General features: G+C 36.5%; 7 protein-coding genes and 1 pseudogene across 13 annotated transcripts; 7 read left to right on the plus strand and 1 right to left on the minus strand.

Moving 5' to 3' along the window:
* Positions 1-49: 49 nt before the first annotated feature.
* Positions 50-2,604, plus strand: LOC111278254 (ubiquitin domain-containing protein 7SL RNA1-like). Its single transcript, XM_022864850.2, has one exon. It carries the CDS (start codon positions 587-589, stop codon positions 1,388-1,390), a length of 804 nt encoding a protein of 267 aa, XP_022720585.1. The 5' UTR covers positions 50-586; the 3' UTR covers positions 1,391-2,604.
* On the plus strand, positions 2,496-3,331 carry LOC111278255 (polyubiquitin 11). Its single transcript, XM_022864852.2, has one exon. It carries the CDS (start codon positions 2,496-2,498, stop codon positions 3,183-3,185), a length of 690 nt encoding a protein of 229 aa, XP_022720587.1. The 3' UTR covers positions 3,186-3,331.
* A 146-nt stretch (positions 3,332-3,477) lies between these two features.
* LOC149517695 (protein translation factor SUI1 homolog 2-like) lies at positions 3,478-6,482 on the plus strand. 3 transcript variants are annotated; one of them, XM_089765002.1, is made up of 6 exons: positions 3,478-4,181; positions 4,274-4,330; positions 5,601-5,705; positions 5,822-6,034; positions 6,142-6,179; positions 6,268-6,482. In XM_089765002.1, the coding sequence occupies exons 3-6, from the start codon at positions 5,682-5,684 to the stop codon at positions 6,320-6,322; spliced, it is 330 nt and encodes a 109-aa protein (XP_089621128.1). In that variant the 5' UTR covers positions 3,478-4,181; positions 4,274-4,330; positions 5,601-5,681; the 3' UTR covers positions 6,323-6,482. The 3 variants fall into 3 exon arrangements, with proteins under 3 accessions (XP_089621128.1, XP_022720593.2, XP_089621129.1); XM_022864858.2 differs by lacking the exon at positions 3,478-4,181 and having other exon boundaries at positions 4,209-4,330; XM_089765003.1 differs by lacking the exons at positions 3,478-4,181; positions 4,274-4,330 and having other exon boundaries at positions 4,339-5,705.
* LOC111278256 (MYB-like transcription factor ETC1) lies at positions 6,265-8,702 on the plus strand. 3 transcript variants are annotated; one of them, XM_089765001.1, is made up of 5 exons: positions 6,265-6,351; positions 6,609-6,799; positions 7,696-7,760; positions 8,167-8,251; positions 8,363-8,702. In XM_089765001.1, exons 2-5 carry the CDS (start codon positions 6,702-6,704, stop codon positions 8,451-8,453), a joined length of 339 nt encoding a protein of 112 aa, XP_089621127.1. In that variant the 5' UTR covers positions 6,265-6,351; positions 6,609-6,701; the 3' UTR covers positions 8,454-8,702. The 3 variants fall into 3 exon arrangements, with proteins under 3 accessions (XP_089621127.1, XP_022720590.2, XP_022720589.2); XM_022864855.2 differs by having other exon boundaries at positions 6,270-6,351; positions 6,584-6,799; XM_022864854.2 differs by lacking the exons at positions 6,265-6,351; positions 6,609-6,799 and having other exon boundaries at positions 7,093-7,760.
* A 178-nt stretch (positions 8,703-8,880) lies between these two features.
* On the minus strand, positions 8,881-12,218 carry LOC111278672 (putative xyloglucan endotransglucosylase/hydrolase protein 8). Its single transcript, XM_022865297.2, has 4 exons — positions 10,269-12,218; positions 10,046-10,146; positions 9,766-9,968; positions 8,881-9,488 (listed from the first exon to the last, which is right to left on the minus strand). The coding sequence occupies exons 1-4, from the start codon at positions 10,459-10,461 to the stop codon at positions 9,083-9,085; spliced, it is 903 nt and encodes a 300-aa protein (XP_022721032.2). The 5' UTR covers positions 10,462-12,218; the 3' UTR covers positions 8,881-9,082.
* A 146-nt stretch (positions 12,219-12,364) lies between these two features.
* LOC111278257 (putative dolichyl-diphosphooligosaccharide--protein glycosyltransferase subunit 3B) lies at positions 12,365-15,363 on the plus strand. 2 transcript variants are annotated; one of them, XM_022864862.2, is made up of 2 exons: positions 12,365-13,502; positions 15,032-15,363. In XM_022864862.2, the coding sequence occupies exon 1, from the start codon at positions 12,435-12,437 to the stop codon at positions 13,464-13,466; it is 1,032 nt and encodes a 343-aa protein (XP_022720597.1). In that variant the 5' UTR covers positions 12,365-12,434; the 3' UTR covers positions 13,467-13,502; positions 15,032-15,363. The 2 variants fall into 2 exon arrangements, with proteins under 2 accessions (XP_022720597.1, XP_022720598.1); XM_022864863.2 differs by having other exon boundaries at positions 15,044-15,363.
* A 609-nt stretch (positions 15,364-15,972) lies between these two features.
* LOC149517696 (pectinesterase 3 pseudogene) lies at positions 15,973-16,740 on the plus strand (annotated as a pseudogene).
* A 1,110-nt stretch (positions 16,741-17,850) lies between these two features.
* On the plus strand, positions 17,851-23,400 carry LOC111278506 (CRIB domain-containing protein RIC10-like). 2 transcript variants are annotated; one of them, XM_089765004.1, is made up of 6 exons: positions 17,851-18,370; positions 20,658-20,692; positions 20,865-21,075; positions 21,239-21,336; positions 21,447-21,543; positions 22,828-23,400. In XM_089765004.1, the coding sequence occupies exons 3-6, from the start codon at positions 21,018-21,020 to the stop codon at positions 23,037-23,039; spliced, it is 465 nt and encodes a 154-aa protein (XP_089621130.1). In that variant the 5' UTR covers positions 17,851-18,370; positions 20,658-20,692; positions 20,865-21,017; the 3' UTR covers positions 23,040-23,400. The 2 variants fall into 2 exon arrangements, with proteins under 2 accessions (XP_089621130.1, XP_089621131.1); XM_089765005.1 differs by having other exon boundaries at positions 18,104-18,370; positions 21,214-21,336; positions 22,828-23,389.
* The last annotated feature ends 3,515 nt before the right edge of the window (positions 23,401-26,915 follow it).

A 26,915-nucleotide genomic window follows, 5' to 3' on the forward strand; every position in this document is an offset into this window, starting at 1 on the left:
GAAAGTTTCTTTTTTTGGATGATTCAAGTTCATTTCAAAATCCAAACAAGCAAAGTGAATCTGCTGTAAAAGAAACAGTCTCCTTTCATGCAAATAGCATTGTTTAGTCGAAATTGTTAGACGAGATCATCCGTTTTGTTAACCTTATGTTTAATCAAAAGAAAAAAAAATGGCAACAATAATCTCAATCTGTCTAATCAAGGAATAATAATAATAATTAATGATCGATATATAGTAAAAAAATCCGCCAATATTAATTACATGCAGCTTGGGTTTTACAGCTTAAAACATTTTTAAAAATTTTATGAAACCAACATAGTAATGACTTTGAGCTAACGGCTTTAAACTCTAAAGAGAAAATCCGAACCTTTTTAGCATATCACATTTTCAAATCTTCAAAATCTAGAGAAATAAATGACCAATCCCCATCTAAATCGGGCTCACAGTTTAGAATATATCGGATAGCAGTTAACAGCAGCAGATTATTCGCATAAATCAACCTACAAACTTTAAATTTAAAAAAAAAAAAAATCCCCTCCATTGATCCCAACCTTAATTTCTCCTCCCAAGTCTTGATTCTTTTCAAATGGATGTCATCTTTGAAACCCAAAGAGGCAGACCCTTTTCCATTGAAGTTGGTTTCTTTGATACTGTCCTGGAAATCAAAGAAAAGGTACAGAAATACCAGGGAATACCTATTCCTAGCCAAACTCTTGTCTTCAATGGCAAAGTTCTTCAAGATGAGAAAGATGTTGAGTTTTGTGAAATCCTCCAAAACTCCCGCATTCAACTCCTACTCGCCCCGGAACCCGATAAGGCTCAAGTCAATATTGAACAATCTTCCCCATCTAAGAAAATCCAACTCAATGTTAATATACCATCCTCCAGAACCTCCGTTCCTCTTGAGATGGACGTGAACGACACTGTTTCACGATTAAAAGAAAAGATTCATGAGATGGAACCTGTCCCTGTCAACAGGTTAGTAGTTCAATCCAGCGGTGCCGAGTTGCAAGACCATCAATCCTTACGCGACTGTGAGCTGACAGATAATACTGAGATTGATGTAAACATTAGGTCATCGCCTACTGGTTCCGGGACAGGGTCGGCAGGGGCGGCCTCAACGGGTTCCAAAAGACTGAAGCTGATGGTGTTGCCCAAGTGCGAGACTAAGAAGATACCAGTGGAAGTGAATGCATCGGATAATGTGCGAGAGCTGAGAAAAGAACTGCAAAAGCTGCACCAGAGACTTCATTTTCATCTTCCGCAGGAAGGTTATTTTTTCATATATAAACAGAATGTGATGGACGAAGATCGATCGTTTAGGTGGCACCAAGTTGCCCAAGGTGATACAATTGAGATCTTTAATGGAAGTGTTACTGGAGGATCATAAAACATTTTCATATTTTCCTTGTTTGTTCCTAGAATTTTCATTGCTACTTTAACGTGCCTATAGTGATTTAACATTTGCAGTGGTTAATGCTTGTTTAAACTCTTTGCTGGCATTTTGTGGTAACTTTTTCCTTAGAACTATACGTGTTGATGAGAGAGACTGTAAAGGGTAAGCAGTCATATAGCATGAAATGGAAAATGTGGAATACTATTTACTTTGCTCATTTCATCCGTTGCCCAATCCTTATTTCAATGAGACTTCAAACTTGTTTGATCCTGTCGAAACTGGAAAAGAGGCGTATTGAGGTTGGTTTGGGCTAAACCACAATCTGATTTGGGTCATAAACTAGAAACAAAGCCTGCCAGTGAGGCCCAAAAAGAGACTTCTAGCGGGAACCTGGTTCCAGGCCTAAGCTATTAGCAACAGAACGAGATTTAGGAGTAACACCGCCCCCCTCATTTCAATTAACTTCAAAAAGCCCAAAAATGTTGTCATGGTCCTTTTAGAAGCTCGATTAAAGACCTCCCATCTTATCAAAAATTAAGATTTATAGCTAAACCTTGAACCTTCTAATAGTATTTTCAAATGGACCCTCAGGACTAAGGGACAGGAGAAGGTAAACAAAACAACCTTTTTTTTTCCATAAAGATCTTCTTAAATGGTGCAAAGAATACAGACGCAATAAGGAACCACATTTAAAATTGATCCGTAGCTTTCTTGGAAACAAAGTTGTCCACCAACTCGGCAACTTGCAAAAATAAATAAAATCCGTGTTGGCCCAACGACAATGACTACTTGGGCCCATTTAACTCCAACGGGACGTTCCGTCAAATAGGGACGCACCTTGGTCGTCCTTTTAGGCTTTGTCAAAAGCTGGTCACCTAACGCTGTAAAACAAAAAGACTATCGGCGGTGAGCCCCACCGCTTCATTGGATTCCTACCGTGTCAATTATGGCGGAAACCAACTTACTCTTTCGTGTCAATATTTCATTTGTTGGTTGCTTCAGGAGTTTTCCTATAAATTAATCACTATAATCACCTGTTTTCTCATTCCAAACAGCTCGATTTCTTTTTCTCATTGCTTTTTCTCTTCAGCCAATCAAGATGCAGATCTTCGTTAAGACCCTAACTGGCAAGACAATCACCCTGGAAGTCGAGAGTTCCGACACGATCGATAACGTCAAGGCGAAAATTCAGGACAAGGAAGGGATCCCACCAGACCAACAGCGTTTAATCTTCGCAGGAAAACAGCTCGAAGACGGCCGAACCTTGGCCGATTACAACATCCAAAAGGAGTCAACTCTCCACCTCGTCCTCCGTCTACGTGGTGGTATGCAAATCTTCGTCAAAACCCTGACTGGCAAAACCATTACCTTGGAAGTCGAAAGCTCTGACACAATCGACAATGTCAAGGCGAAGATCCAAGACAAGGAAGGAATCCCACCAGACCAGCAAAGGCTTATCTTTGCTGGGAAGCAACTTGAGGACGGTCGAACTTTGGCCGATTATAACATCCAAAAGGAGTCGACCCTTCATTTGGTTTTGAGGCTTCGTGGTGGGATGCAGATCTTTGTCAAGACTTTGACAGGGAAGACTATTACTTTGGAGGTGGAGAGTTCGGATACAATCGATAACGTCAAGGCGAAGATTCAGGACAAAGAAGGGATTCCACCAGATCAGCAAAGGTTGATTTTTGCTGGGAAGCAATTGGAAGATGGAAGGACCTTGGCTGATTACAATATTCAGAAGGAGTCCACTCTTCACCTTGTCTTGCGTCTTCGTGGTGGTTTCTAAGTCTCCCATGTGAACCGGTGTCTGGTTTTATGTGAAGGATTATGATGTCTGGCCCTGTTTAGGCCTTCTAAATAAATTTAAAGTCTTTTCTCTATGTTTACTTTATGTTATGGTTTCTTTTGAATAAATTTGTATATTTACTGCAATTCTGTTGTCTTGTTTTTGATTGATCTTAATTTTCGTTCTCCAATTGGATGATTGAGTTATGTTCTCGCATGCTAATTGCTTTTCAGAAAAAGGATAAAAAAGACGTCTTTTTGCATCTGAAATCTGTAAATGAAGGAGCTTTTGAGAGAATATCCTATCAATTTCCGAATTCCAATAGTTTCTAACAGATTCAAAGATCAAAGGATTAAAGTTAAACTATATCTTGGTATATCTATTCCCGCTCTGTTAAACACCAAACGGTGGGACTAATTCCAAAATCCCAAATATGCCTTTCGTGCAACCTAAAAATTAGTCTGGCTATTGGTGGGTTCTGGCTGCTCAAACACCACGAAAAGGAAAAACAAAAAATCAATTTTGAAGTTCAGTTAGTACTGTAATCAGTTTTCGATATATTAACTAATGGTTCGAAGGCAAGAGTTACATTATATTATTTGGACTCTGTATCGCAGGTACTAGTAGTGGTTCAAAGGCAAAAGTTGCTTTCTAGTATTTGGACTCTGTATATCTGGCACTAGTACTAGGCTACTAGCCATATTGTTGTATCTTGATTTCATTGAACAGCTATCCCATCTCCATTTCAGAAATTGAATGAATATTTTTAAAGTGATAATTTTAACGATTATACCAGAAGAATCTTATTAGTTTGACATTGACACATCAGCTATTCAATCAATTTTTTATCCTTCATCGCGTCCCTTAAATGTAAATTTTATTGCATTTTTCTCACTCCTCTTTAGAGGTGGAGTGATTCTTCTTTTTGGGTTGCTTTCATCCTAACCATCCAAGCGGTGCTAAATGTAACTTTACGTGCTGGATAATCTGTGTTAGGTAATAGGTAGACGTAGAGCTGAGTGTGGTCAATAGAAATTCTCTCCAAAATACAACAGTGACTAAACCTTTTTATTAATGTTGCTTTGTAGATCTAAGAGCCAATTTCTCTGAATTTTATCCACCTATATCTCCTCTTTATCTCTCAGGTGTTCTCTCCTGGAGATTTTTGCAGTGTCTATTTTATTCATGATTTGGCTCGGTTTATTTTTCTCTGTCAACCTATCGTCATCAAATGCTAATCACTATGATGACATGCTTATGGTTAAGATTGGCTTTAATTCTTTATTGCTTTTGACTATTTTCTTTGGTAGAAACTTTCAGAATCCGGGGCGCCCTTTGTATTTGAGACACTTCATCCTGGTTTTAATTTGAGTAGACTTAAAACTAGTAATATGTTTTGTTCAAGACAGCGAGAGGATTGTTTTCATGTAAGGTGGTAAAAAGTAGGAAAACCATGAAAGCAATTTAAACTTAGATAATTTTAAATGTTATGGTTAGGAGGACAGTGCATGCATTATGGCTGAAACCCATTCTTTTAATGATATTTAGGAAAATTTGTTGTTTAATAGATCGAATTGAAGTGTGATTTTGACTACAGAGATAGGGCAAAAAATTACTATGGTGATGAATAATGGTGCCCTGTCAATTTTCAATGGCACTGATGTAAGCCAGCTGCTTGTGTTGATAGTTTTTCAGCATAAGTACTTTAGGATTTTCATTGTTTGGCCTTAATAACGTTTGTGATGGTACTTCCTTGCAAAAAGCACTAGGTGATGATAATTATCAGAATAGGATAATAACGCGGCTTTACTGGTTTGGTCTTCCTGAACTAATTATGCTTGCCAAGCAAGAATACATTCGGACAAGGACAGGGGTTCATGTATTCCTTGACAATACCAAGATATTTGTCTTGTCTTAGTTGGAAGCTAGCCGGTCTTTTCATTTCATTGGTATTTTGTCAGGTGTGCGTTGCATTCCTTGACAAAATTTTATCTTTAATTTTCTTTGTCATCACTTCCATCCTTCTGAATTCCACCGGGACCTATCTTTAATAGGCTTGAATGCGTGTAAAACCTTGAATTACATCCAAACTGTATTTGAAACTAAAAGGTTATCATACAAAAATTGGAGTTCTCAAACGGAAATAGGAAAATTGGGATTTGTGGGTCATTAAGAACAAAAACTTTAGTAAATCTGTGATTTAGAAGGAAACAAAAATCATATAGGCTTAATGGAGATATAAGGCATCTAGAGATTTTAGGATAAATGAAGGAAAGAAATCATTTATAGATCTTCCCTCTAGGAAATTCCATTATTGCATTGTAATAAGGCTGGCCGTTGTTGAATGTTTGTGATGATTGACGTTCTTGCATTGAATCCTTGTCATAATTGAAGAGCTGATTTCCTTTCTTGCAGCTGTGAACATTTCTGTAAGAAAATAAAGCTGTTGTCACTTCTCTTCAATATCTAGCAACCAAGTTTTCATGACTGAGCTCGATGCCCAAATTCCTGGCGCTTATGGTACAATAATAGCTTTTACCTTAAATTAAGTAACCCGGTCATTACATTAATATTCTACCAACAACAGCAGCAAATTGATCAGGATGTTGTTTACTGTAACATTGTGTGACTTTTAGGCATATCCATTCACGGACGCAAATGCTGAGAATTCAGGTGCTGGGGCAAAGAAATATGTGCATTTGAGTGTACAGCAACGTAATGGTAGGAAGAGCCTTACGAATGTTCAGGTGTTGAAAAAGGATTTTAGCTACAGCACGATAATCAAGGAGCTCAAGAAGGAATTTTGCTGCAATGCTACAGGATCCAGAATTGGGCCAGGTGTGCATGTGGTATAGTAAATACCAGACACTTACATATGACTTGCCTTCTTTTATTGCTGCCATATTGGGTCTCAAACCATTTACTATTTTGTCGTCACATGTTATTCAACTTCAAGGTGATTAGAGGAAGAACGTGTCTACTTTCCTTGTTCAGGTAGTCTAACTAGCTACACTCAGTTTATTGTGTGCAAGTTTAGCATATTGAGTAGCTAAATTTTCTAATTACTGGTGTGTGCCAACAGGCTGGCATTGCAAGCAAGGAACACAGAAAGATTCGTGGTTTTTGAGCAGCAGTAACAGTTCTAGCAGATTGATCTTCATATATGGTAGCTATTTTAGCTAAAACAAACTAATACGAAAATTCCTCATGGGCTTATATCCTTGTGGTTTTAGTGCTTCTTAATGTATTATCAATATTTGTTCAATTGGAATTCACAATATTTACTAAACTGGTTAATCTATATTCTGCATCGAAACCACACAGTGGGTTCATAATGTTGAGGCATAATGGAATTGTTGGCTAGTTTGGACTATGATTTAATTATTTAATTAATGTAGATAAGACTCAATTCGTTTGTTTTAGACAAGAAATAGCTTCCGGATCAAAAAGTAGGCACATGAAAAATGAGGACCAAAGGTAGCCAAAAGAAGAAGACAGCAGCGCCCTACAGGACAAATGAAAGAATCGAATCTGTTCAGCTTAATTACTCATTATCAACAAGTCATTTTCAACAAAGCATTTCTTTCAGTTTCTTCAGCTGGCATTATTTACTGGTAATTCCACTTTGGCTCATCCAGAATTCGCAATGGTACAGCGTGTTTGAAAAAACAAATGACAAGAAACACGCTTACCTTCATTTAATCACCCAAGTGTTTATGATGATAGTTGTTTTTAAAATAACCAGCAAATGTTCTGGTTTTATAAGCGTCAAATATGTAAATGGTGTCAGCTTCAGGATCTTGGCAAAATTCAGCGTTGGAAAAGGTTCACCAACCATAGTAGTGGAAAAGAAACCCTCTTTATGTCTTGGATGAACCAGGGGTCAGGTGATAATCTAGTCATCAATTTATTCCTTTTATACAAATGGCGATTCATGCATGAGTCGATTGTTAATAACTATAATAATATGAATGGTTATTCATGCATGAGTCAGTTGTTAGTAACTATAATAATATGATTCAATCTCATTAATAAAAAATTAATTGAACAGATAACAACAGATACATTAAATGCATTGGAACCTGAAAAGTGAGCTTGATTGAAACATTTGGGAACATCTAAGTAAATTTTCATGTACAACAATAAGGAATCTGTCCACTCCCACTGGGTTGCCGGAGTTTACGGCCATAGTGGAGAAAAACTTGATTGATCCAAGAAAAAATTTCATGCTGAAATTTTGATACTATGATGAATCATCCACATGCTGATATGCTGCATGCCATTACATAAAATCTTTTCACAAATGCCTCAACTACCCATCAAACCAGTTAGACCATAGCCGTAGCCCGTAGCTGTCATTCAACTACCATTCTTACTTATGTATGCCTCTGACTGTGGACTTTACTACATTATTTAAGCGCCAGCATAGTTTTAAAAACAATCACCCATTGGCTGTTTACTCAGCTCTAAGTCTAACGAGTGGCTTTTCAAGATCATTTATTTCCTTCAGGCTTCAACTTCATATGGCTGACTCTGAACATTCCTCTTCTGGTAACACTTATGTGGACTCTCGAGGTACTCAGCTACTTAATTACCCTCTCAGTTCTCAGTATCCCTAACTTCTTTATTTATTTATTTTCTTTTTGCAAGTAAACTCAAAACAGTGGTTTTCTTTGTTTGCCCTTCTAGATCTTAGGATTTTCTCTTTTTTGTTGTTCTCCTCTTCAGTTCTTATGATATGTTCTTCCTTCCAACAACATATTAATTTTTTTGCCTTCAGCATGAATGAATACCTGATTGCAAAAAATCTGTTTTGTTTTCATATGTAGGCAAAAAGTTAATTGTTAAACAGTACTACTTGTGGTACCATTTCTTAATTAATGCTGCAGTGGTATGGTCATTGGTGGGGTTTTGGATAAAAATTCTAAAGTTTGAGTTATGGATCCTTTAAACCTAAACATCTTTCCTGCATTTTGTTCAGAAGAAACAATTGAAGAATCAAAGCGTAAATTCTCTGAGGATGAGGAAACACTTATAATTAGGATGTATAATCTGGTTGGAGAGAGGTTAGATTCTTTGCTTTACTTCAGTTCTTTTTGTTTTTTCCTCCTGGTTTTCTTGCAAGGCATTTCGTTCTCTGAAGAAAGTTCTAAAATTTTACTGGTATTCATTGTTAGGTGGGCTATAATTGCTGGGAGAATCCCTGGTAGGACAGCTGAGGAAATTGAAGAGTACTGGAATACCAGGTACTCTACTAGCACTGAATGATGTATCAGAAAACCTGGCCAGTACCTTCCTCTGCCAAATGTTAGCTATTCTGAGAGAGCTGATGCCAATTACGGACAACAAAGCATCTTAGGTACTTGTTGCAGCCACCTAAAACGGGTCAAGGAGATGTTAAGCCATTCAAACTGACCTCAAAAATGAAATTCGCTTGTTCCTGTAACTCTTAACATTTTATACATTTGGGAGGAATTTTTAGACGATCTTATATGTTTATTTGTTAGTTTTTTAAAATATACTTGAATAGGATCATAGCACGTCGCTTTTGAAGCTTAAAAATACTATCATTTCTAATAAAAAAAATTAGGTTAAATATAGGCAAAGTATATACTTTGCATTAATTAAAACTTTTCTTCTTGAAAATAGCAAAAAAATATTATTCATAAAAAAAGATAAAAGAGAAAATTTGTCATTATACTAGGAATATTGAACTTTATCATTGTATTTTGATTAAAAAACAAAAAGACAAATATGCAAACTCATATCATAAGATTAACTGAATAAATTATAATATAAACATTCAATTACTGAATATATTATAGTGGAAGACTATAAGGATTTTATACTAAGTTGAAAAAAAAATTTTAATACTAAATTTTCTCACTTGCTGGCTCCTAATCCCACGGACTCAATGAACACTCCCAGGGAAGTTTCGGATATCGTTCATAATCCTTGCAATAATCATAAATCACAAGGTTTCTCTGCACCCAAGCATAGTCCATCCTTTGAGAAACAGATAAATGCCAAGCCTCGTATTGATCCCACCAGTTCTTGGTTGTGGTTGAGACGCATGCAGGGTAGGGGTCTTCCCATTGGCAACCCTCGACGCTGAAGTCTTTGTAAGAGGACACGAATGGGGCTCGTTTCCAATCTGTTTTCTCAAGCCCACCCCTCGTTGCCCAGTCATCTGCGTTCCATATGCTGGAGAACAGGTACATGGGCTTCTCATTGGGGAAGAAGTCGTTTTTTTCATCACCATTGTTTTTGCATACTCTAATGGGAACTCTATCCACAAAAAATCTGTTTGCAAGAATTCAGTATGAAATTCAATTCAGTTTTGAACAACAAAGTTAGGCTCAAATTCTTACTGTCTACAAATCTCAGTTACAGTATTTGCAATTAACATAAAAGACAAGAATGACAGAGATGATCATCACTGCCTTTCATCGTGGGGGATCCCATGCTAGGCGACGCCATGTTATATAGGTTGAAGTAAGAGTGACTAATTTTCTATAGAAAACTTTTTTTTTTTTTTTTTTTTTTTGTAAATTTGGCAGTGATAAAATTTGGGACTTACACAATTTGGTGGTTGTTCCATAGAATGGAATATGAATGGAACTCTTCAGTGGGGTCGAACCAAAGCATGTGCCTCATTTCACGGCCTCCAACTCCATTCTTATAGATGTTTGTCTGGATTAAATACGGTTGTCCAGTCCTATTCCCCAAGAACTCAAAATCCAGCTCATCTCTCTCTGGCCCTGCCCCATTCTCGGTACACATCTGCAACACTCTTAAACTTCAGCTTCCAAACCAAAAGAACAAAAGGAAATATATGTGAAATTGTCAAAAGTACTAACATAGTAAGCTGTCACAACACCAGCAGAGTCACCTCCAACTAACTTCAGTTTCATGCTAAACCAACCAAATCTGTATCTTTGCTTGGTTTGAAATCCACAGCCTACAAAATAACAAGCAGAAACAAATTAAAATCCTCAATATCTGAAGCAAGTTTGATAACCAAGAACAACTACAGCAATCAATCCTGGAATCAAATTCTATGAAATATGGGTTTGTCCATACCTGTTTCTTTGTCCAAGGAGAGGTACCAGGTCTGGCCATCTTTAGAAGTGTTGAAATGATCTTCAGACCACATTATTCTAAAGTTATCTTCAAAAGAAGTTTGTGAATCAGCTGCTCCAGATGAAGAATAAAACACAGCTATCAGTACTGTAATGAAGAGTAGAGAGGCCAATGGAGAGACCCTTGTCTTCATTTTGTTGGCTGAAGAATTTTTTTTGGAAGAAGAGGATGAGATATCTGCTGGATTTCTGAGAAGGAAATGTGCATCGAATGATGAGTATTCGAAAATGGAGAGTTCATGTATGAAGGGGTAGAAACACTAAACCTAGTTTTGTCTATTAATTATTTGATAATGATTGAATGTACCAATTTAACCATGCAAGAATGTTCAGATCCTTAAATATATTAGCATTACTGATTAATTTCCTCCAAATTCATCACGTAAAAAAGAGTTGCATCAGCAAATTCCAACAAGAATCTCAGTTGCGTTCAAACAAATTTAGGTATCAAGTAAGGTGGTATAATGCCTAATATTACAAATGCAAAGCCGACATGGGTTTTTTTTGGGAATGAAGTAGGAATATAATCCATGGAAAAGAAAAATGAAAAGCCAGGCTGCCTACCAATTGGAATTAGCAGTATAAAAATGGAGAGTGAGTCCATTTGTTGCATGTTAGAACATGACTGATTTGGCGGTTGGGAGTCGGGACCAACACTGCTTGCTCGTTGTTCACCGACTCAGTGGCATCACTAGCTTAAAAAACCACAAGTTTAAACTTGGAATTAAAGCAATCAAACACACTTTAATCTTTAATTAGCTTTAGTCAAAAGAAGGAATAAAACAACTTTAATAAGTGCAATTGAAATCTGTTCCACATTTTCCAACCTTTCTTTTTTAATTTGGCTTGTTTGTACCACTTTTATGTAGCAGATACATGGTTAAGCTTCAATCAAGGTATTAAACAAAATTTTGTTTACCGGAAGCTGTGAAAAGAAGGCAGAAAGCACAGCTTGCTTTCTTGGTAAACATGACAAACATCCTGTTTCCGGTAACCAAGAAGGCATAATACATTATACTAATTGTCATGAAACAACTACATTAGACAAAGTGAGATCTAAATTAAATCTAAGTATTCAAAAATATTTTATACAGTCAGTGAAGTTGTTGCAGTCTCTAGGTTGAAACTTGAGATACTAAAGATTCTAAGCTGTTGAAGCATCTTTAACATGCCTGGGAGCACAATAATGTAAAAGAAAAAGGGGTCGCCAAGTTGGTTCTAAAATGTAATTCCCGATCTATGGAGGAATAGCGTGGTAATTAGTGAATGGAAACAAGCAATAGCATATACTAAGCCAAGAGATAGAAATTAAGGAAAATAAAAGAAGCATGCAGAGCTAAATCAGAAAATTTACACCAAATCAAGTTACTAACTTACTCGACTGTAGTTTAGTATTTGGGATGCAATTGTCAGGCTTACTAGGGAGATTGTGCCTGGTATGATTGTTACAGGAACGGAAGTTGCAGAGATTGATGGTGCCCCAAGAATGGTTAACAATGCCACTGTCTATTTTTTACCCTCTTTTTTATTTTATTGAGTTACTTTTGTGTCATATCGATAAAAAGATGGTTAGATTTTGCAGGGTCCAACATTTGGAGCAATGATGATATCAGGGCAGAAGAAAGCACACTTAGCCTTGAAACCATTGGGGCAGCCTAATGCAATAGACGAAAGCTTCAGCGAAGTTGGGAGAATACAGCCAGAGTTTTTTCTTGCTGCTGCTGTTGCTGAGACAGGGGACAGTGTATGCTTGAAAATGTTTGACAGGGGATTTGATTTTTGGAGAATGGAGCCAGGTTGGAGTGGATTGATACTTGATGGGTTGGATTTGTCTAAAAGGTGAACTTTTGCTTTGATTTTTGGTTAAATTGAGTTCTGATTAGTGCCCATGGATAGACTTCTTTTGGGCCCTCAGATTGATAGAAAATTTTTTCTTGATCACTTTAAGAACACAAACTAATCTTGGACTTGGCCCAAACACGTCTCTAGCATTGGTTGTAGCTCAAACTCAAATGTCAAGTCAAAGTCTTCTCCGACATGTACCGAGTCTCGTGTTGTTAAACCAACTCTTCCTCGCCAATCCCATAGACAAGCCCGAAGAAGAAAAATGGCGATCTCGTCCGCTCATCTTTTCTTCCTACTATCGTTCATCGCCCTTTCTCTCTTCCTTGTAATTTCAACAGCTGAAACTGAATCAGAGCTAGTAGATGATCTCCAGACCCTTCAATCGCAATCAAAATCAGGAGTCATCCACTTAGACGACCGAACCGTCTCCAAATTCCTGACCTCCCCCAAAACCCCTCGTCCTTACTCTTTCCTCATCTTCTTCGACGCCGCCCAACTCCACGACAAATCCGAACTCCGCCTTCGCGAGCTCCGCCAAGAGTTCGCCCTCGTCGCTTCGTCTTTCATTACCAACCACAACAACTCCAATACAAAACTCTTCTTCTGCGACATTGAGTTCCGTGAATCCCAATCTTCCTTCCACCTCTTCGGCGTCAATTCCCTCCCCCACATCCGCCTTGTCGGCCCCACCGTCAAATCCCTAAAAGATGACTCGGAACAAATGGACCAGGGCGATTTCTCCCGATTGGCTGAGTCAATGGCCGAGTTCGTCGAGTCCAGAACTAAACTCACCGTGGGGCCTATCCATCGTCCTCCTATCCTTTCGAAAAAGCAACTCGGTCTGATCGTTGCCATTTTGTTAATTTCGTCCCCGTTCGTCGCCAAAAAGATCTTCGCCGGCGAGACCCTCTTACATGATCCCAAAATCTGGCTTTCCGGGGCCGTTTTTGTTTATTTCTTCAGCGTTTCGGGGGCAATGCATAATATAATAAGGAAAATGCCGATGTTTTTGGTGGACAGGAATGATCCAAACAAATTGATTTTCTTTTACCAGGGATCGGGGATGCAACTTGGAGCGGAAGGGTTCGCGGTGGGTTTTCTTTATACCATTGTGGGATTGTTGCTTGCATTCGTGACCCATGTGCTTGTTTATGTTAAGGATGCGAGGGCCAAGCGTGTGGCAATGGTTGTCGCGATTTTGGTTTCCTTCTGGGCAGTGAAGAAAGTCATTTTCTTGGACAATTGGAAGACCGGATATGGGATTCATGGATTCTGGCCTTCCAGTTGGAATTAAAGCAATTTTCTTTGTTGTTTTCTCGGCTACTATGAGGTGAATTATGATTTTGACATTTGGAGAATTTAGTTGAGAATTCTATATCAATATTAGATGTTTAAAGGTCTTTGCACGCAATGTTGGGTTTATAGAACTTTAGTTTGTTACAAATTAACATCTTTGCTTGAAAAATCAATTTGCTATAAGATTTTCACGTGTTAATTATATTGTTCCACATTTATGTGTTCAGTTATCTAACCTTTATCTCACCTTTTTTTCTGCTGCATCAGGTTCTAAATTTATCTGAGATTCTTTGTTTCACTTGTTTATGAATGAATGCTTATATTCATGGGGTATAATCTTGAGGGGAATTAAAATTTGCTGCCCTTAGTTTTCTATTTATACATGTCTACTTTTGTGCGGGAATAATACTACTACAATCTTTGTAACTGTTACTGGTGTTGTTTAGGTTTTTGTTAAAACAGAAATTGGAAAATGATTTCATATTGTTAGCTGAAAAGGAATCCTATGGACATATGAGAGGCATAGTTTAGGTTTGGAAAGGTTAATCATATAGTTTCCTTATTTACTTCACGACCATCAACTATGTTTAAGCCCCTTTGACAATGCTGCTGAATATAGGTAAATTTTGGAAGCTTTTTGGATGGGATGGCAGGATCTTCAGATCCTCCATTGGTATTGAGTACAGGATCCCCTAAACCAAGCTTTAAAATTAATGGCTCAGTTGAGTTCAAGTCTTTGATGCCTTTAACTTACCCTGACGCTTCTTAGGATTTGTTTTGTTTGTGTTCCTTGAGTTTGGCATCATACAGCAAACTTCATGGTCTTGTCATGTCATTAGCATTTTTAAGTTGAGGTTTTTGATGATCGATAATAACATCTAGAGCAGTAAACCTTGCTTTTGTAAGATCTATTATTCCAAATGACTGTGCGTTAATGATGAAGACCTTTTGTATGGCTTATGCTCCATTTAGGGTGCAATAATTCCTAGGAACCAGAATACGTGCCAGCAAACTGTTTAAAAGGAGCAGTAGGAAAATTTTTTTTTAGGTCATTTTGATGTAAAATTTGCTGGTTATAATATCTTTTCACATCTAGTTGTTTATTTGGGCTATCCAACTTGATGTACTCTAAATTTTGGAAATATTGATTTGCCTATACCTTGATAAATTGCAAACTTGAATTTGCTTATGTATTCATCTAGATTGTAGTCTAGAAATGCTATAATGCATAAATTGTGTTAATGTGCGGTGCTTACTACTTGTTGTCTGCCTATAGGACACTGCGTTGTTCAATTTGGCTGGGCATAGGAAACATAAAATTTCTTGTTATTTCTTTGTCGTTGCAACTGTTGATTTGTTTCTTGCATAGAATGCGATTGGTTTTCTATTTGAATTTATGCTTGTTAATTAACTCAGCCATAGAAAACAGTATCCATATTCTGGTAAGCCTTTGAAAGGTGCTCTAATATGCTTGAACCTGAATTCTTTTGAGTTATTTTGGACATCATTCTATGTTGTCGTCTGTTAAAGAGGCTGATCAAGAAGAGTGATTTTGTTGACTAGATACTTGTTTAGGGCTTGAGGACCCACATTCCAGGGGCTATACAACATGAGAATGCTTAAAGTTGCAGTTGTGCTCCTTGATCCAACCAAGAGTGATGTATGTGAAAAGTCAAGCACATGAAACCTTGATTATATATCAAGGCTAATGATTAGGGCCTCTTGATTCAGCATGATTGCCAATATATCCTCTGCAAGTTGAAGGAAGAGTACCATAGAGAATCATATACAATTGCAAGTAGAAGTAAAAAGACAACGCATTTTTTCCTACATTTCATGAAGTTAGCCATGCTAGCTTGTCGTTTATATAATAAATTATGTTGGGTTACCCAAAATTTATTTGGAAAACAAATCAAGTCATTGGTGGATGGCAGATAAGTTTTGGATGCATTGCTGGTGGACATCACGTTGTTATAACAGATTAATCGGCTCCAACATGGAGGGCCGCTGCTTGATGCTTTTGTGGCCCAGATGTGTTATGGAACCATATATCTTGGGCCATAAATCCATCATAGCGGCTGATTGGCAAAAGCAAGTAAGCCATAGCCCATATAGAATTAGCAGGGAAATATCCACATCAAAGAAGGAAAAAGATATGACTAAGATGAATGAAGGATAATAACTACATTCTAGTTATAAATAATTATAGTAATAATAATAATAATAATAATAATAATAAACAAAAGATCTTTTCCGACAGTAGCTGAGTTGAAGGTTGTAGATCCATCAACAACATTTAAGCTACCGGTGATGATCGTCGAATTCATGCCAATCACCAACAATCATCAAATTCTTCATTTTCTTTCTTATTTCAATATTTCCTTTATACAGTTCCTTTTGTTCTTCAACTACAGCTAAAGATTCAAACCTCTGACATTGTTTGTCTATTGACAATTTTGTATACGAATGAGCGAAAGATTCAAATCTAGACGCAGATCGTGACAATGTCTGCCACTTTAAGATCCAAGTGGGGGATTTCATATCCTCTTATAAATAAATATGGGAGCCATCATGGACTTAAATTTGCCATGAAAAAAAAAAAAAAACCACAAACATCGGCATTCATTGATCTTCAACAATCGCGATTGAGTCAGTCACCTACTTACCTTTATCTTCCATTTTTTTTTTATGCCCTTTTTTCCTTTACCTTCTTTTCTCTTTTGCTACCAAGACACTCTTTACGCCCACTCCAACCGCCAATTCTACATAGATTCCTTTATTACTGGCACTGTGGACTTCAAATTTGAAAATGCATATGAGGTGTTCCAGAACTGCCAACTCGTGGCCCGGAAACCAATGAGCTCACAGTAATATATGGTGACGGCCCAAGGCAGAATAGACCCAAACCAGTACACTGGGACTTCGATCCAAAGCTTAATATAATAGCAAGTGCTGATCTCGAGCCCGTTAAAGCCTCCATCAAGTTATATTTGGGCCGGCCCAGGAAGGAGAATTCACGAACTGTTGTGATGCAATCCATATTGATCCTTCAGGGTGGTCAGTTTGGAGTGGGGATTTTGCATTGCAGACATTATACTACGGGAAATACATGAACAGGGGACCTGGAGATGGAACTAGCAAGCGAGTGAAATTGCGAGGCTATCATGTCATTACTAGCCTGGAAGAGGCCAAAAATTTCACTGTGGCTGAGCTCATTCAAGGGGAATCTTGGTTTGAAATCTACTGGGGTGGCTTGCACAGGTAGGCTGTAAAAATAGATAGGCCTCTTTCAACGTTATCTGTTTTGTTTCGAGTAAATGAAAGTTCTCCATGCCAATGTACTAGCATGACTTTATGGTACAACGAAGTTCTAGTTCATTATTAATCGATTGCTTTGAAGCAAGGATATAAGAATTTGCTGCTGTTTTACTCATCCGGTAAACAGACTGGATGGAAACCTTTTACTAACCTTAGTTTAGTTGAATTAAACTCAGATTTGCTAAGTACTCTACTGGTTAATTTGGGCTACTACTTTTACACAAAAATGGAAAATTCGTCAATCAACAACTACTGGAGTCAGGAAAGAAAAGTAACAGTTCATTACTCATATCTTGTTTTCAACATTACTAGAGATGCAAAAATTATTATACAAACAGGACTCAGATATTCTTTAACATCCTGTGCATATTCAAATTTGTTTACCGTTCAGATCATTAGAATGTCAGGATTAGCATTATTTAAGAACTCGCCTGTGCGAATTTTTAAATATGGCACATTACTATATCAGGAAAGCAAGAAATCAGGCTGTGTTTCATTCTAAGAGACAACTGCCACTAACGTGGCTGCAACAATCAACATTTCTCGGTGTTATTGATTGTGATTTCCAAAGAAAAGCATAGAAATTTAGCTGTAATAGATTGCAAGATGATGCGGTCACAAGCAGTGTAGAATATTATAATACCCCGGAAGAATTTGTAAGCAAATTGAGAGGAAGACATTGTTAAAATTTAGATTCAAAACCTTCCAAGAATTGACATCAGTATCAAAACCAGAAATATTTAAAGATATGACTAAGTCCATGTTGCCAGCACGAAAGATCAATTAAAATTGCTTGACAGTTATGAATGATACGTTTCTGTTAGCAAACCAAATCTTTGGTATTTGACATTTGATAGTTTTTTCCCTTTGGATATTTTTCCTACCATCGTTGAAGAATTAGCATGTAATGGTAGCATATAATGATAGTTAACAAGAAGTCTTCAAAACTGCAACAATTGTCTATGAACTGCAAAGGAATAATCTTTTTTATTTTGTTTCTCTCTCTCTCATCTCTGCAGGGTTTTCCCGCATTTTAAGAGAGCACTTGCATTTTGTTTCAGAGTAGCCTTAACAAGACATATAAAATACCTGAGTTCCGTACTTTACTCGGTCAAAAACAAAGCAGCCTACATCCCACAACAAATATTGTCACAATCTTGTGCTTCTTAATCAAAGTAACAAAGTCACCCCACATTTTTTATGTCCTGACTCGATTCTTTGTTGTTTTGTTTTTTTTTTTTGGTCTTTCAAGATCCATATGTCACCTTTTGTTTTTGGAGGTTCTTAATTCTTATCATTTTCATTTCACAGCCCTCCACCTTCTCTCCCTTTAGAACCCTCTTCTCCTCATTCTATTGAAGCCGCCATTTTCTTTTGCTTGCATTTTCCTTCTCTTTCTCTTCCTTCCTAATATTTTTCTTTAAGAGGGTTGTTTGTCTCTCTGTTGGATTTCTTTCCTCTTTAGAGGCTTCCCTTTTTGCATGTTTCTTCATTCATAAAAAGTGATAGCAAACAGGATGAAGAATGGAACCTTGCAACAAAGCTTGGAGGAGATTGTGGAGAAGTTGCTTCTCCCTTGAATCTGTTGGGAAAAACAACAATACCCACGCGCAGCAACCACACACAAAATAACAAGCTCAAATCAAGAATAAGAAAACACAAATATATTTGGTTCAACCCAACTCAAAATGGCCTACTCCAAATCTAATCCACTATCAAATAAATCTTTACAATTGTGAGACTTTTAGAATGAGAAAAGTCTCCTAAAACTCCTTACTCAAAACTTAACCCAAAACCCAATTACACCCTTTAATAGCCTACTCACTTAGCTATTCTCTTGGTGTCTAACTCTCTTAGGTTACTAAACTAAAACCAAAACATCTTATTTATAGGGGTGAAACCCTTTATACCTTTACTAAACTCCCGATGTGGGATACAAGACAAATTCAAACTTACTTAACTTTCGATGTGGGATTCTGAGATTCAAGGCAAATCCCAACAAATCCTCCCTTGACTTGAATCTCCAAACACTTCAACAGTATCTGCAAAGCTAACATGCTTACCTTTCTTCTTTTCTTTCATCACAGGCATTCCAGCAACTGAGCCTCCATCAAACATGTACAAGTGATTGACCCTATTCCCTTGTAGAATCACACTACCATTCTTGTACACTTTCAACCAATCATTACTACCATAATATGTGTACCCCCGAGAAGCTAACTCACCCAAAGCAATCAAATTGTAGTGACAATTTGGTACATACCTTACATGACGAAGTGTCCTAATAACACCATTGTGAGATCTAAGGCGAACACTCCCAATACCTTGAATCTGCACCTTTTCTTTGTTAGCAACCACAATATCTCCATACTTTTCATTCTCATCCAATTCCACAAAACAATTCCTATCATTGCAAACATGAACTGTAGCAGCTGAATCTAAAACCCAACCTTTATCACTTTTCAAAGTCTGGGTCTCATCTACACAAGTTGTCAAAACAACATCATCATCATCAGACAAGACAGCAGCAGTATCACTCTTTTCTTCATCTGATTTCTTCTCATCATTCGCCCTTTTGAAAGCAGCCATATCCCTTCTCAGCTTCCTGCAGCGCACTTGGATATGTCCCTTCTCACCACAATAATAACATTCTACATCACTGTAATCTCTGTCTCTTGACTTGGATCTCCATCTCGATCCATCAATCCTCTTTTGAGTCCTCCCTCGATCAAAACCCTCTACAGCTAGTGTACTCTCCCCAGGTGATGAGTTCTGAGCTCCCATAAACCTTTCATTCTCACGCAATAGGGCAGTCACATCATCCAACTTTAAAGTAGACCTGTCTACCAACACAGTCTGAACTAAAGGCCTATAAGACTTGGGCAAAGATGACAGCAAAATTAAAGCCTTTTCTTCATCTTTTAACTCATCAACAGAAATCGCTAACAATTGAGAAACCAATTTATTAAACTCATTCAGGTGATTTTGAAGACTCATACCTTCTTCCATCTTCAGAGAATACAGATCCATCTTCAAACATAATCTATTAGTCAACGACTTCGAAGCATAAATACCTTCAAGCTTATCCCACAAACTTTTCGGAGTACTCTCAGTCAACACACTGTATTTTACCTCTGGAGCTAGCGCCAATCTAATAGTACTAACGGCTTTCTTCTTAATCCTATTCCAATTAGCATCAGACATTTCTTCAGGCTTACTACTCTCTAATGCCTGATCCAACCCTTGTTGTACTAACAGATCTTGAATCGTACTTTGCCATAACATAAAATTACTCTTTCCATCAAATAACGGAATCTCAAACTTAGGCATAGACATACCAGACATACCAGACATACTTTCTTCAGACATCTTCAAACACTGCTTCACGATCTCTTGGACCCACGAACCTCGAACGTTGAACCTCGAACCTCGAACCTCGCTCTGATACCACTTGTTGGGAAAAACAACAATACCCACGCGCAGCAACCACACACAAAATAACAAGCTCAAATCAAGAATAAGAAAACACAAATATATTTGGTTCAGCCCAACTCAAAATGGCCTACTCCAAATCTAATCCACTATCAAATAAATCTTTACAATTGTGAGACTTTTAGAATGAGAAAAGTCTCCTAAAACTCCTTACTCAAAACTTAACCCAAAACCCAATTACACCCTTTAATAGCCTACTCACTTAGCTATTCTCTTGGTGTCTAACTCTCTTAGGTTACTAAACTAAAACCAAAACATCTTATTTATAGGGGTGAAACCCTTTATACCTTTACTAAACTCCCGATGTGGGATACAAGACAAATTCAAACTTACTTAACTTTCGATGTGGGATTCTGAGATTCAAGGCAAATCCCAACAGAATCTTCCAGCTATCATAATCGCCGTATTTTTTAGGTACAATACAATTGTTTATTTTAACTCCTAAAAGATCGTCTCTTTCATCTATGTATCATAGTAATCAGCTTTTGTTCCAAGGATAGATACCAAACCTTGTTTCACGGGTAATATAGTTCCTCAATCACATGTAATTACTCCTCTGATACGCAGCAACCTTTTGTGTTTTCAGTGACTTTAAAAGGCTCTAAGCAACAAACAACATGTAATTACAACTACTTTCCAGCAGGCAAAAGTACAATCTCTCCACATTTATCTAGAGGTTCCTTCAACATTCAATATTCTTTGAACCGGTTGTTCTATATTGTGTTCCTAGTCCACCATCATGGCTGCCAAGATCAAAGGGATCTACAAAGGTTTCAAATACATTTCCCAAATCTTTTGTGAGGCCCTTTCTGTCTCTTTCTAAATACATTTCTGTGTGTATGCATATGTAAATGTATGAAATATGCTTGCACTTGAGCATGTTTCCTGGGTAACTTTCGTATTTTGTGATGGGTTTTGATTGCTTTGGAACTAAGGTGGGAAAGGGTATTGTTGTGTTAGTTGTGAAGGAGCGAGAGATGGAAATTGGGTACCCGACGGATGTTAAACATGTGGCACACATTGGTTGGGATGGCCCTTCTGGCACTGCACCCAGTTGGGTATGTTGTCTACGTGTTTGCATTTCTTTTATGTCTACTCTGTTCAATATTTTGATTGAAAATGCCGAAGTGCGTTGGGTTTATCTCTTTGGCCTGGAACTTAAATGCAGATGAATGAATTCAAGACAGGCTCTGATTTCACAGCAACATCAATTGGTGACTCTGGAGGTTCTAATCCTACGCCTTTTTCAACATGGTCCTCTCAAGGCATGTTTTCTCTCAATTTATCTTATTTTCTTTGATATGATATATGTTTTCAAAATGATATACTAATATGTTTCCACGTTTAGATGTCAATAAATAATAGACAATAATATGCAATACAGAGAGTAGTAGGTAAAGCTAATTGTTTATTTATACTTCTAAATTATGTATCCCTGAAGCATTGTCTGGTATCATGTGGAGAGTTCCCAATAAGACAATAAAAAATAGGGCCCTTTCATGGGTCACATTGATGAGGGAAAATGTTTTATGTCTCAATTTATGGAAGCTAAGTATCCTAGACATGGAGAAAGTCTTTTAGATTATATTCTCCCAAGTGGAAGAGTTTGGCTGTTGTGTCACGGGACAAAACTTCCATGTCAAGGAGAATCTATAGGCTACTAGACCTAACTAGAGATCATTTTGGTTGTCCCTTGCAATTTTTATTAGCATTATTTAATTAGTTGATGTGTTCTGTCTTAAAGCTGTTAAGCATTTAAGTTTTGATGATATTTGGCCGTCAAGGAAGCTGAAAGCATTTGAATGTTGTGTTAAAATCATGAATTTATTGAGTGGGATGCTTGGACCATTAATGAATCCAACTTATATTAAATCGAATGTAATTCAGATTCAAAGGAATTATATCAGATTCTAATAGCATCATTCAAATTAAACTAAGGTCTTAACATGATCCATGAAAACTCTTTTTTATGCAAAATATTGCAAGGTAATATTCTGGTAATAACTTAGGTGTTCCTCAGAAACTCTGTCTAGTTAATCCAAAGAAGAAAACCAACCAGCAGGTTTGTCTTTTCATGATTTGGCCGAATAAGAATTGTTATGGGGACTGTCTCTTTGTTGTTGAGCCCTTGAATAAACGTACTTAACTTTTAACACCAGACATGGATATGTGAAACTTTGTTTCCTAAAAGCTAAATGCCTTCCTGCGGATGTCTTTGATATGATGTTGACAGTGAAAGTTCTCAATTTTCTTGTACCCTTTTAATAAAGAAGAGAACATCATGGAACTGATTCACCTTTCCATGTTAGTTAAAGGTTTAGGTCTGGAAAGATGTCCTGGGGTTTACCTTTTTGTTTTCTGTCCTAGTGTTGGTGAAATATTTGAGTGAGGTTTTCCTTTGTTAGTATTGTAACACACTGATCACATTCAAATGGTTCTTGACAATAAATCACACCTAAGACAACAGTCGTCTTCCTTAACTATGATTTCGATAACCTTGTTGAAACTAATATAACGTTCTGACCAGTTCTTTCACTATTTTGTAACAGATTTTGAACAATCAATGGGATGCCAACCTGGACCTGCAACAGAGATGATAAGAAACCGGTCTTGCACGGATCTGCCAAATATTCCTAAGAAACAAAAACGGAAAAAGAAGAGCACTTCCTCTCCCCAGTTTTCCTCCTCAAAATCTTCACGACCATCAAAGACAAAGGCTATATATACTCATTTGGGTTCATCGCCAGACCTTGAAATTTAGGGATCGTCATGCAAGATTGTGGCCTTTGATTTGAACTGATCAACAATCAATATGCACAGAAAAGATTGCAGATGTTCCTTTCAGTACTCAAGATATTCATAAAGACAACAAAGAAGTGTAGGAATTTGAGCAAAGCTTGTGTAAATTCGAATTCATATTTAATTTACGAAGGATAAAATTAAATTAGGTGTGAGTGATAACATGAAAAAAAAATTATCAACGTCCTAGGATGACACTTATCTACAGGCATAAGAAAATTTTTGGTTTACAACAAGGAATACTCATGCAGGGAGTTGTACTGTAGTTGCTGTATTGGTGGAAAGTTTGGCTAATTCAGATCATTGAGCTTGAACAAGTTTCTAAAGGAATCTAAATTTTTTCATGTTATGGATGAAACGACAGTCTATTTAAGATGCTGGTTTCCAACCCTTCCAAATTCATTTCACCTGCAAGAACGTTATGCAGGTTAGTTTGGAAATAGTTACCTTGGTAATACAAGTACTTTCTTCTTGACCCGTGGAGATGATACAATGAAATTCCAATACTAACTACATCTTTAACTTGTGCCACCAGTTACTTTGACCCCCCAAAAAAATTTTTCTTGCTGGTTCCAAATTGTGATCACTTTTATCAGATCAAAGTGAGAAGATCTAAAGCATGGTTCATACAAAAAGAGGCTTCAGCTGACTTATTCTACATCAATTCTGTTATCAGCATCCAAAATCTCGATTCAAGTTTTAATCCATACTCTTTCTCCCAATCTCTCTGTTCTCTTCTCTTCCATATTCAGTGATTCATTGGTAGAATCTAGTTTTATTAACAGTTTCCATTAGCTAGGAGAACCAATGGTTTATCTCTGAGTTTTTATCCCCTTCCTTCCATCAGTGTCAGTCAATCTTCATTTATTCATTAGGGAGACAGACAGTTCAACTCCATGAAACACAGAAGCTAGAGCAAATTGTAAACATTTCATAGTTCAAAATTTTTCTGTAGTTTCATAAACCATAAGAACATTTCTACTGACTTAAGCTGATAGGGAAGAAAACGGTATCATAAAGTGCGTGGCCCTGTCCTGACGCCTTCTGGATCTTGATGAACGTGTGATTATCTTATAGGCCATTTCTTTTTGTTGGACTGTTGTTTAAGCTTATGGGCCTAGCGTCATTTTCCGTAGGAAAACAAAGGAAGCCCCAGATAGCAAGGTTTTAGAAAGTCCATTTCAGGCCCTGTGAACAAAAAAATTTAACCCTTTTAAGTAATCAAGTATAAGCAAAATTTCAACCTTTTAACTCGATTACTTTATTTAATTATTTTTAAAAAAATAACATTCATTAAATTTAAAATTTCAATTCTAATACTAATAATCTTTTAAAAGAGCTTTGGGAGAAAGTTTGACATTATTAGAAAGTAGAAACATTAGGTAGGCAGAATCTTAATGTTTGCTGCCATGTGAACTTAATAAATTAGCTTGGCCATCATTGTTGATAGAACTACTATATTTGGCTCAAAAATATAGCAGAAAATTAAAGTCAATCAATACTCTGTTTAATAAGATAGTGGATGACATTAATTAGACCTCGTCTCGAAACTACTTATCCAAGGTTGTCTGCATCTCAGAAAACAAGGTCGTTCTCTGTGAGAAACAGTTCTTTCTCAACAACATAGTTGTACTGCTTCACAAATTGTTTTTTTACTTGTACTATCTTTTCATTCATGTTTGTTTGTGTTGGTGGCATGCATTTATTCCTAATTTTTTAGATATGAGTGAAGTTTTATAATTAATCTTCAAGATTATTAAACGACTCAGATCTGTTACCCCAAAATCACCCCCAGTCTGTTACCCTTGGAAGCATTCATTAGGTGGTTATTCCAGATACAAAGGAAACGTTTCATTGGGATTAGTAGTCACGGTTGATAATCCAAATCATGGAGGCTTCCAGAACAAGAACAGTACTGCATGTTTATATAAATTATCGTGGGAATTTAGCGCCTGAAGCTCCAATCGAAAACGGCTCGATCCCGGCTCGAGCGAAGCACAACATTAGCACAACAGTGATAAACTGATCGTAATCCTTGCTGACAACCAGTTTGCTGCCGATTTCGACTTTACTTCATCAACCATCTTGCATGGAAAAGTGAACGTATTCAACATCCTCAAGTTGAAAGCTTCAAGTTGCAGCCAGCTGTAACATCTCCATCTTGGTCCAAACCGAGAGCGTTGATTCTGTTTGCAAACCCAAAATCAGGTTATAATTATTGACAGGGAACTTTTTAGTTGGTACAAACAGGATACATTTATTTTGTAAGAATTAATACAAGAAATCAAAGTTGTTGATTCATCAAAATAGTTGTCATTGGTAATAAAAGAAGTTGGTGTGTTGATTTCAATAATCTTTATTAAGCTATACTTGAGTATTGATTGAAGTATGGTGAAACATTTATTTTGGACAATTATCATTCAATCTCCAAACTGGCCCATTTAGATTCTTCATTACTTTGCTAGGGATTGAGCTTCAATTTCTTACTTAAAAGGGATCAGTTGAATAAAAATATATAATGAAGTTTTTTATTATTATTATTCTTCTTCTTCACATGTATAAGCTACATTTCCGAGCAGTTCTTTTTCCAATAGCAAAAAGGTGAAATTCCAACGATGTTCAAGCTAACTATTCTGCCTCTGCTGAAGCTAATCAATGGAGATGACGGGAGATATATAATAAATGGAAATTTCAGGTAGGGTAGTATGGACATTGAAAACGCAGACAAGTTTTTGTTTTCGTCAATAAATATTCTGCAGTGCTACCTCACCAGACTGCACTTCACGTTTTTTAACCCTTCATTTTTTAACAATGGTTCTTCTTTACGATAGTGTTAGATCCGAGATCGAGATATAACACGATCATATTATTTTAAAATAAAATCTTAAAGTAATATGAAACTTAATCTATAACCATTAAAAATTCTTCAAATAAAATAAAATTTTCAAAAAATTTTATTATTTGTAAAATAATTAAATAATAAGTCTTCAAATTATCAACGTCGAGCATTACAACTAAAAGAAATAGTACTTCATAAAATCATATCCACTAACTAGTTCTCTAATGCTTAAATTCTTTTAACTCTTTACAAAACTAATTATACTTATCATTTATATCATCTGTAAAAAAATAAATAAATAAATAAAGAATGAGCAAATATAACTCAACAAATAGGCTTACACATCTTATTAGATTAAATATTGTTTTCATATATACTATATAGATCATTTCAAAAATAATTCAAAAATCAGCATTCTGTCAAATATTTCATAGAACATAAATTAATATCAAAACATGTCACTAAATCATGGATCAATTTGTAAAAATCATCATTATCATTTTTTTACTTTTAGCTATAGTCACTGCTAAAACTTGCAACATTGGTCGTATCTACAATTTCATCCTCATGATTATTGCTAACATTATAACTCACTAGCCAAAACCTTAGCGCTAACTACTATAACCCATTAGCAGGATCATATGATCATGTTTATACTAACTACTATTACTCGTTAACCAGGGTCGTAGAACTAGTTATGGTGTCGATAATCTCATTTCCCACAAATGAAAAAACATAGCTATAATAAAATCATTTTCTCATTTCATAAATATGATTCATCATTTATATAGCAAAAATACAAAATAATCATATGCTTGGTCATATTTTTATATATCAAAAATAATGAAATAAAATATTTATTCATTTCGAAACATATATATATATAGGTTAGAAAACAAACAAAGTATGTAAGATTTTACTTATTTCCTTTCGATTCCACCATTTAATTTTTTCCCCCAAATAATTAACAGCCTATTCAATATAATTTCAACATAATAT

This window comes from Durio zibethinus, chromosome 8 (genome assembly GCF_047325235.1).
Source record: "Durio zibethinus cultivar Kanyao isolate XHJ-2024 chromosome 8, ASM4732523v1, whole genome shotgun sequence".
NCBI lineage: Eukaryota > Viridiplantae > Streptophyta > Magnoliopsida > Malvales > Malvaceae > Durio > Durio zibethinus.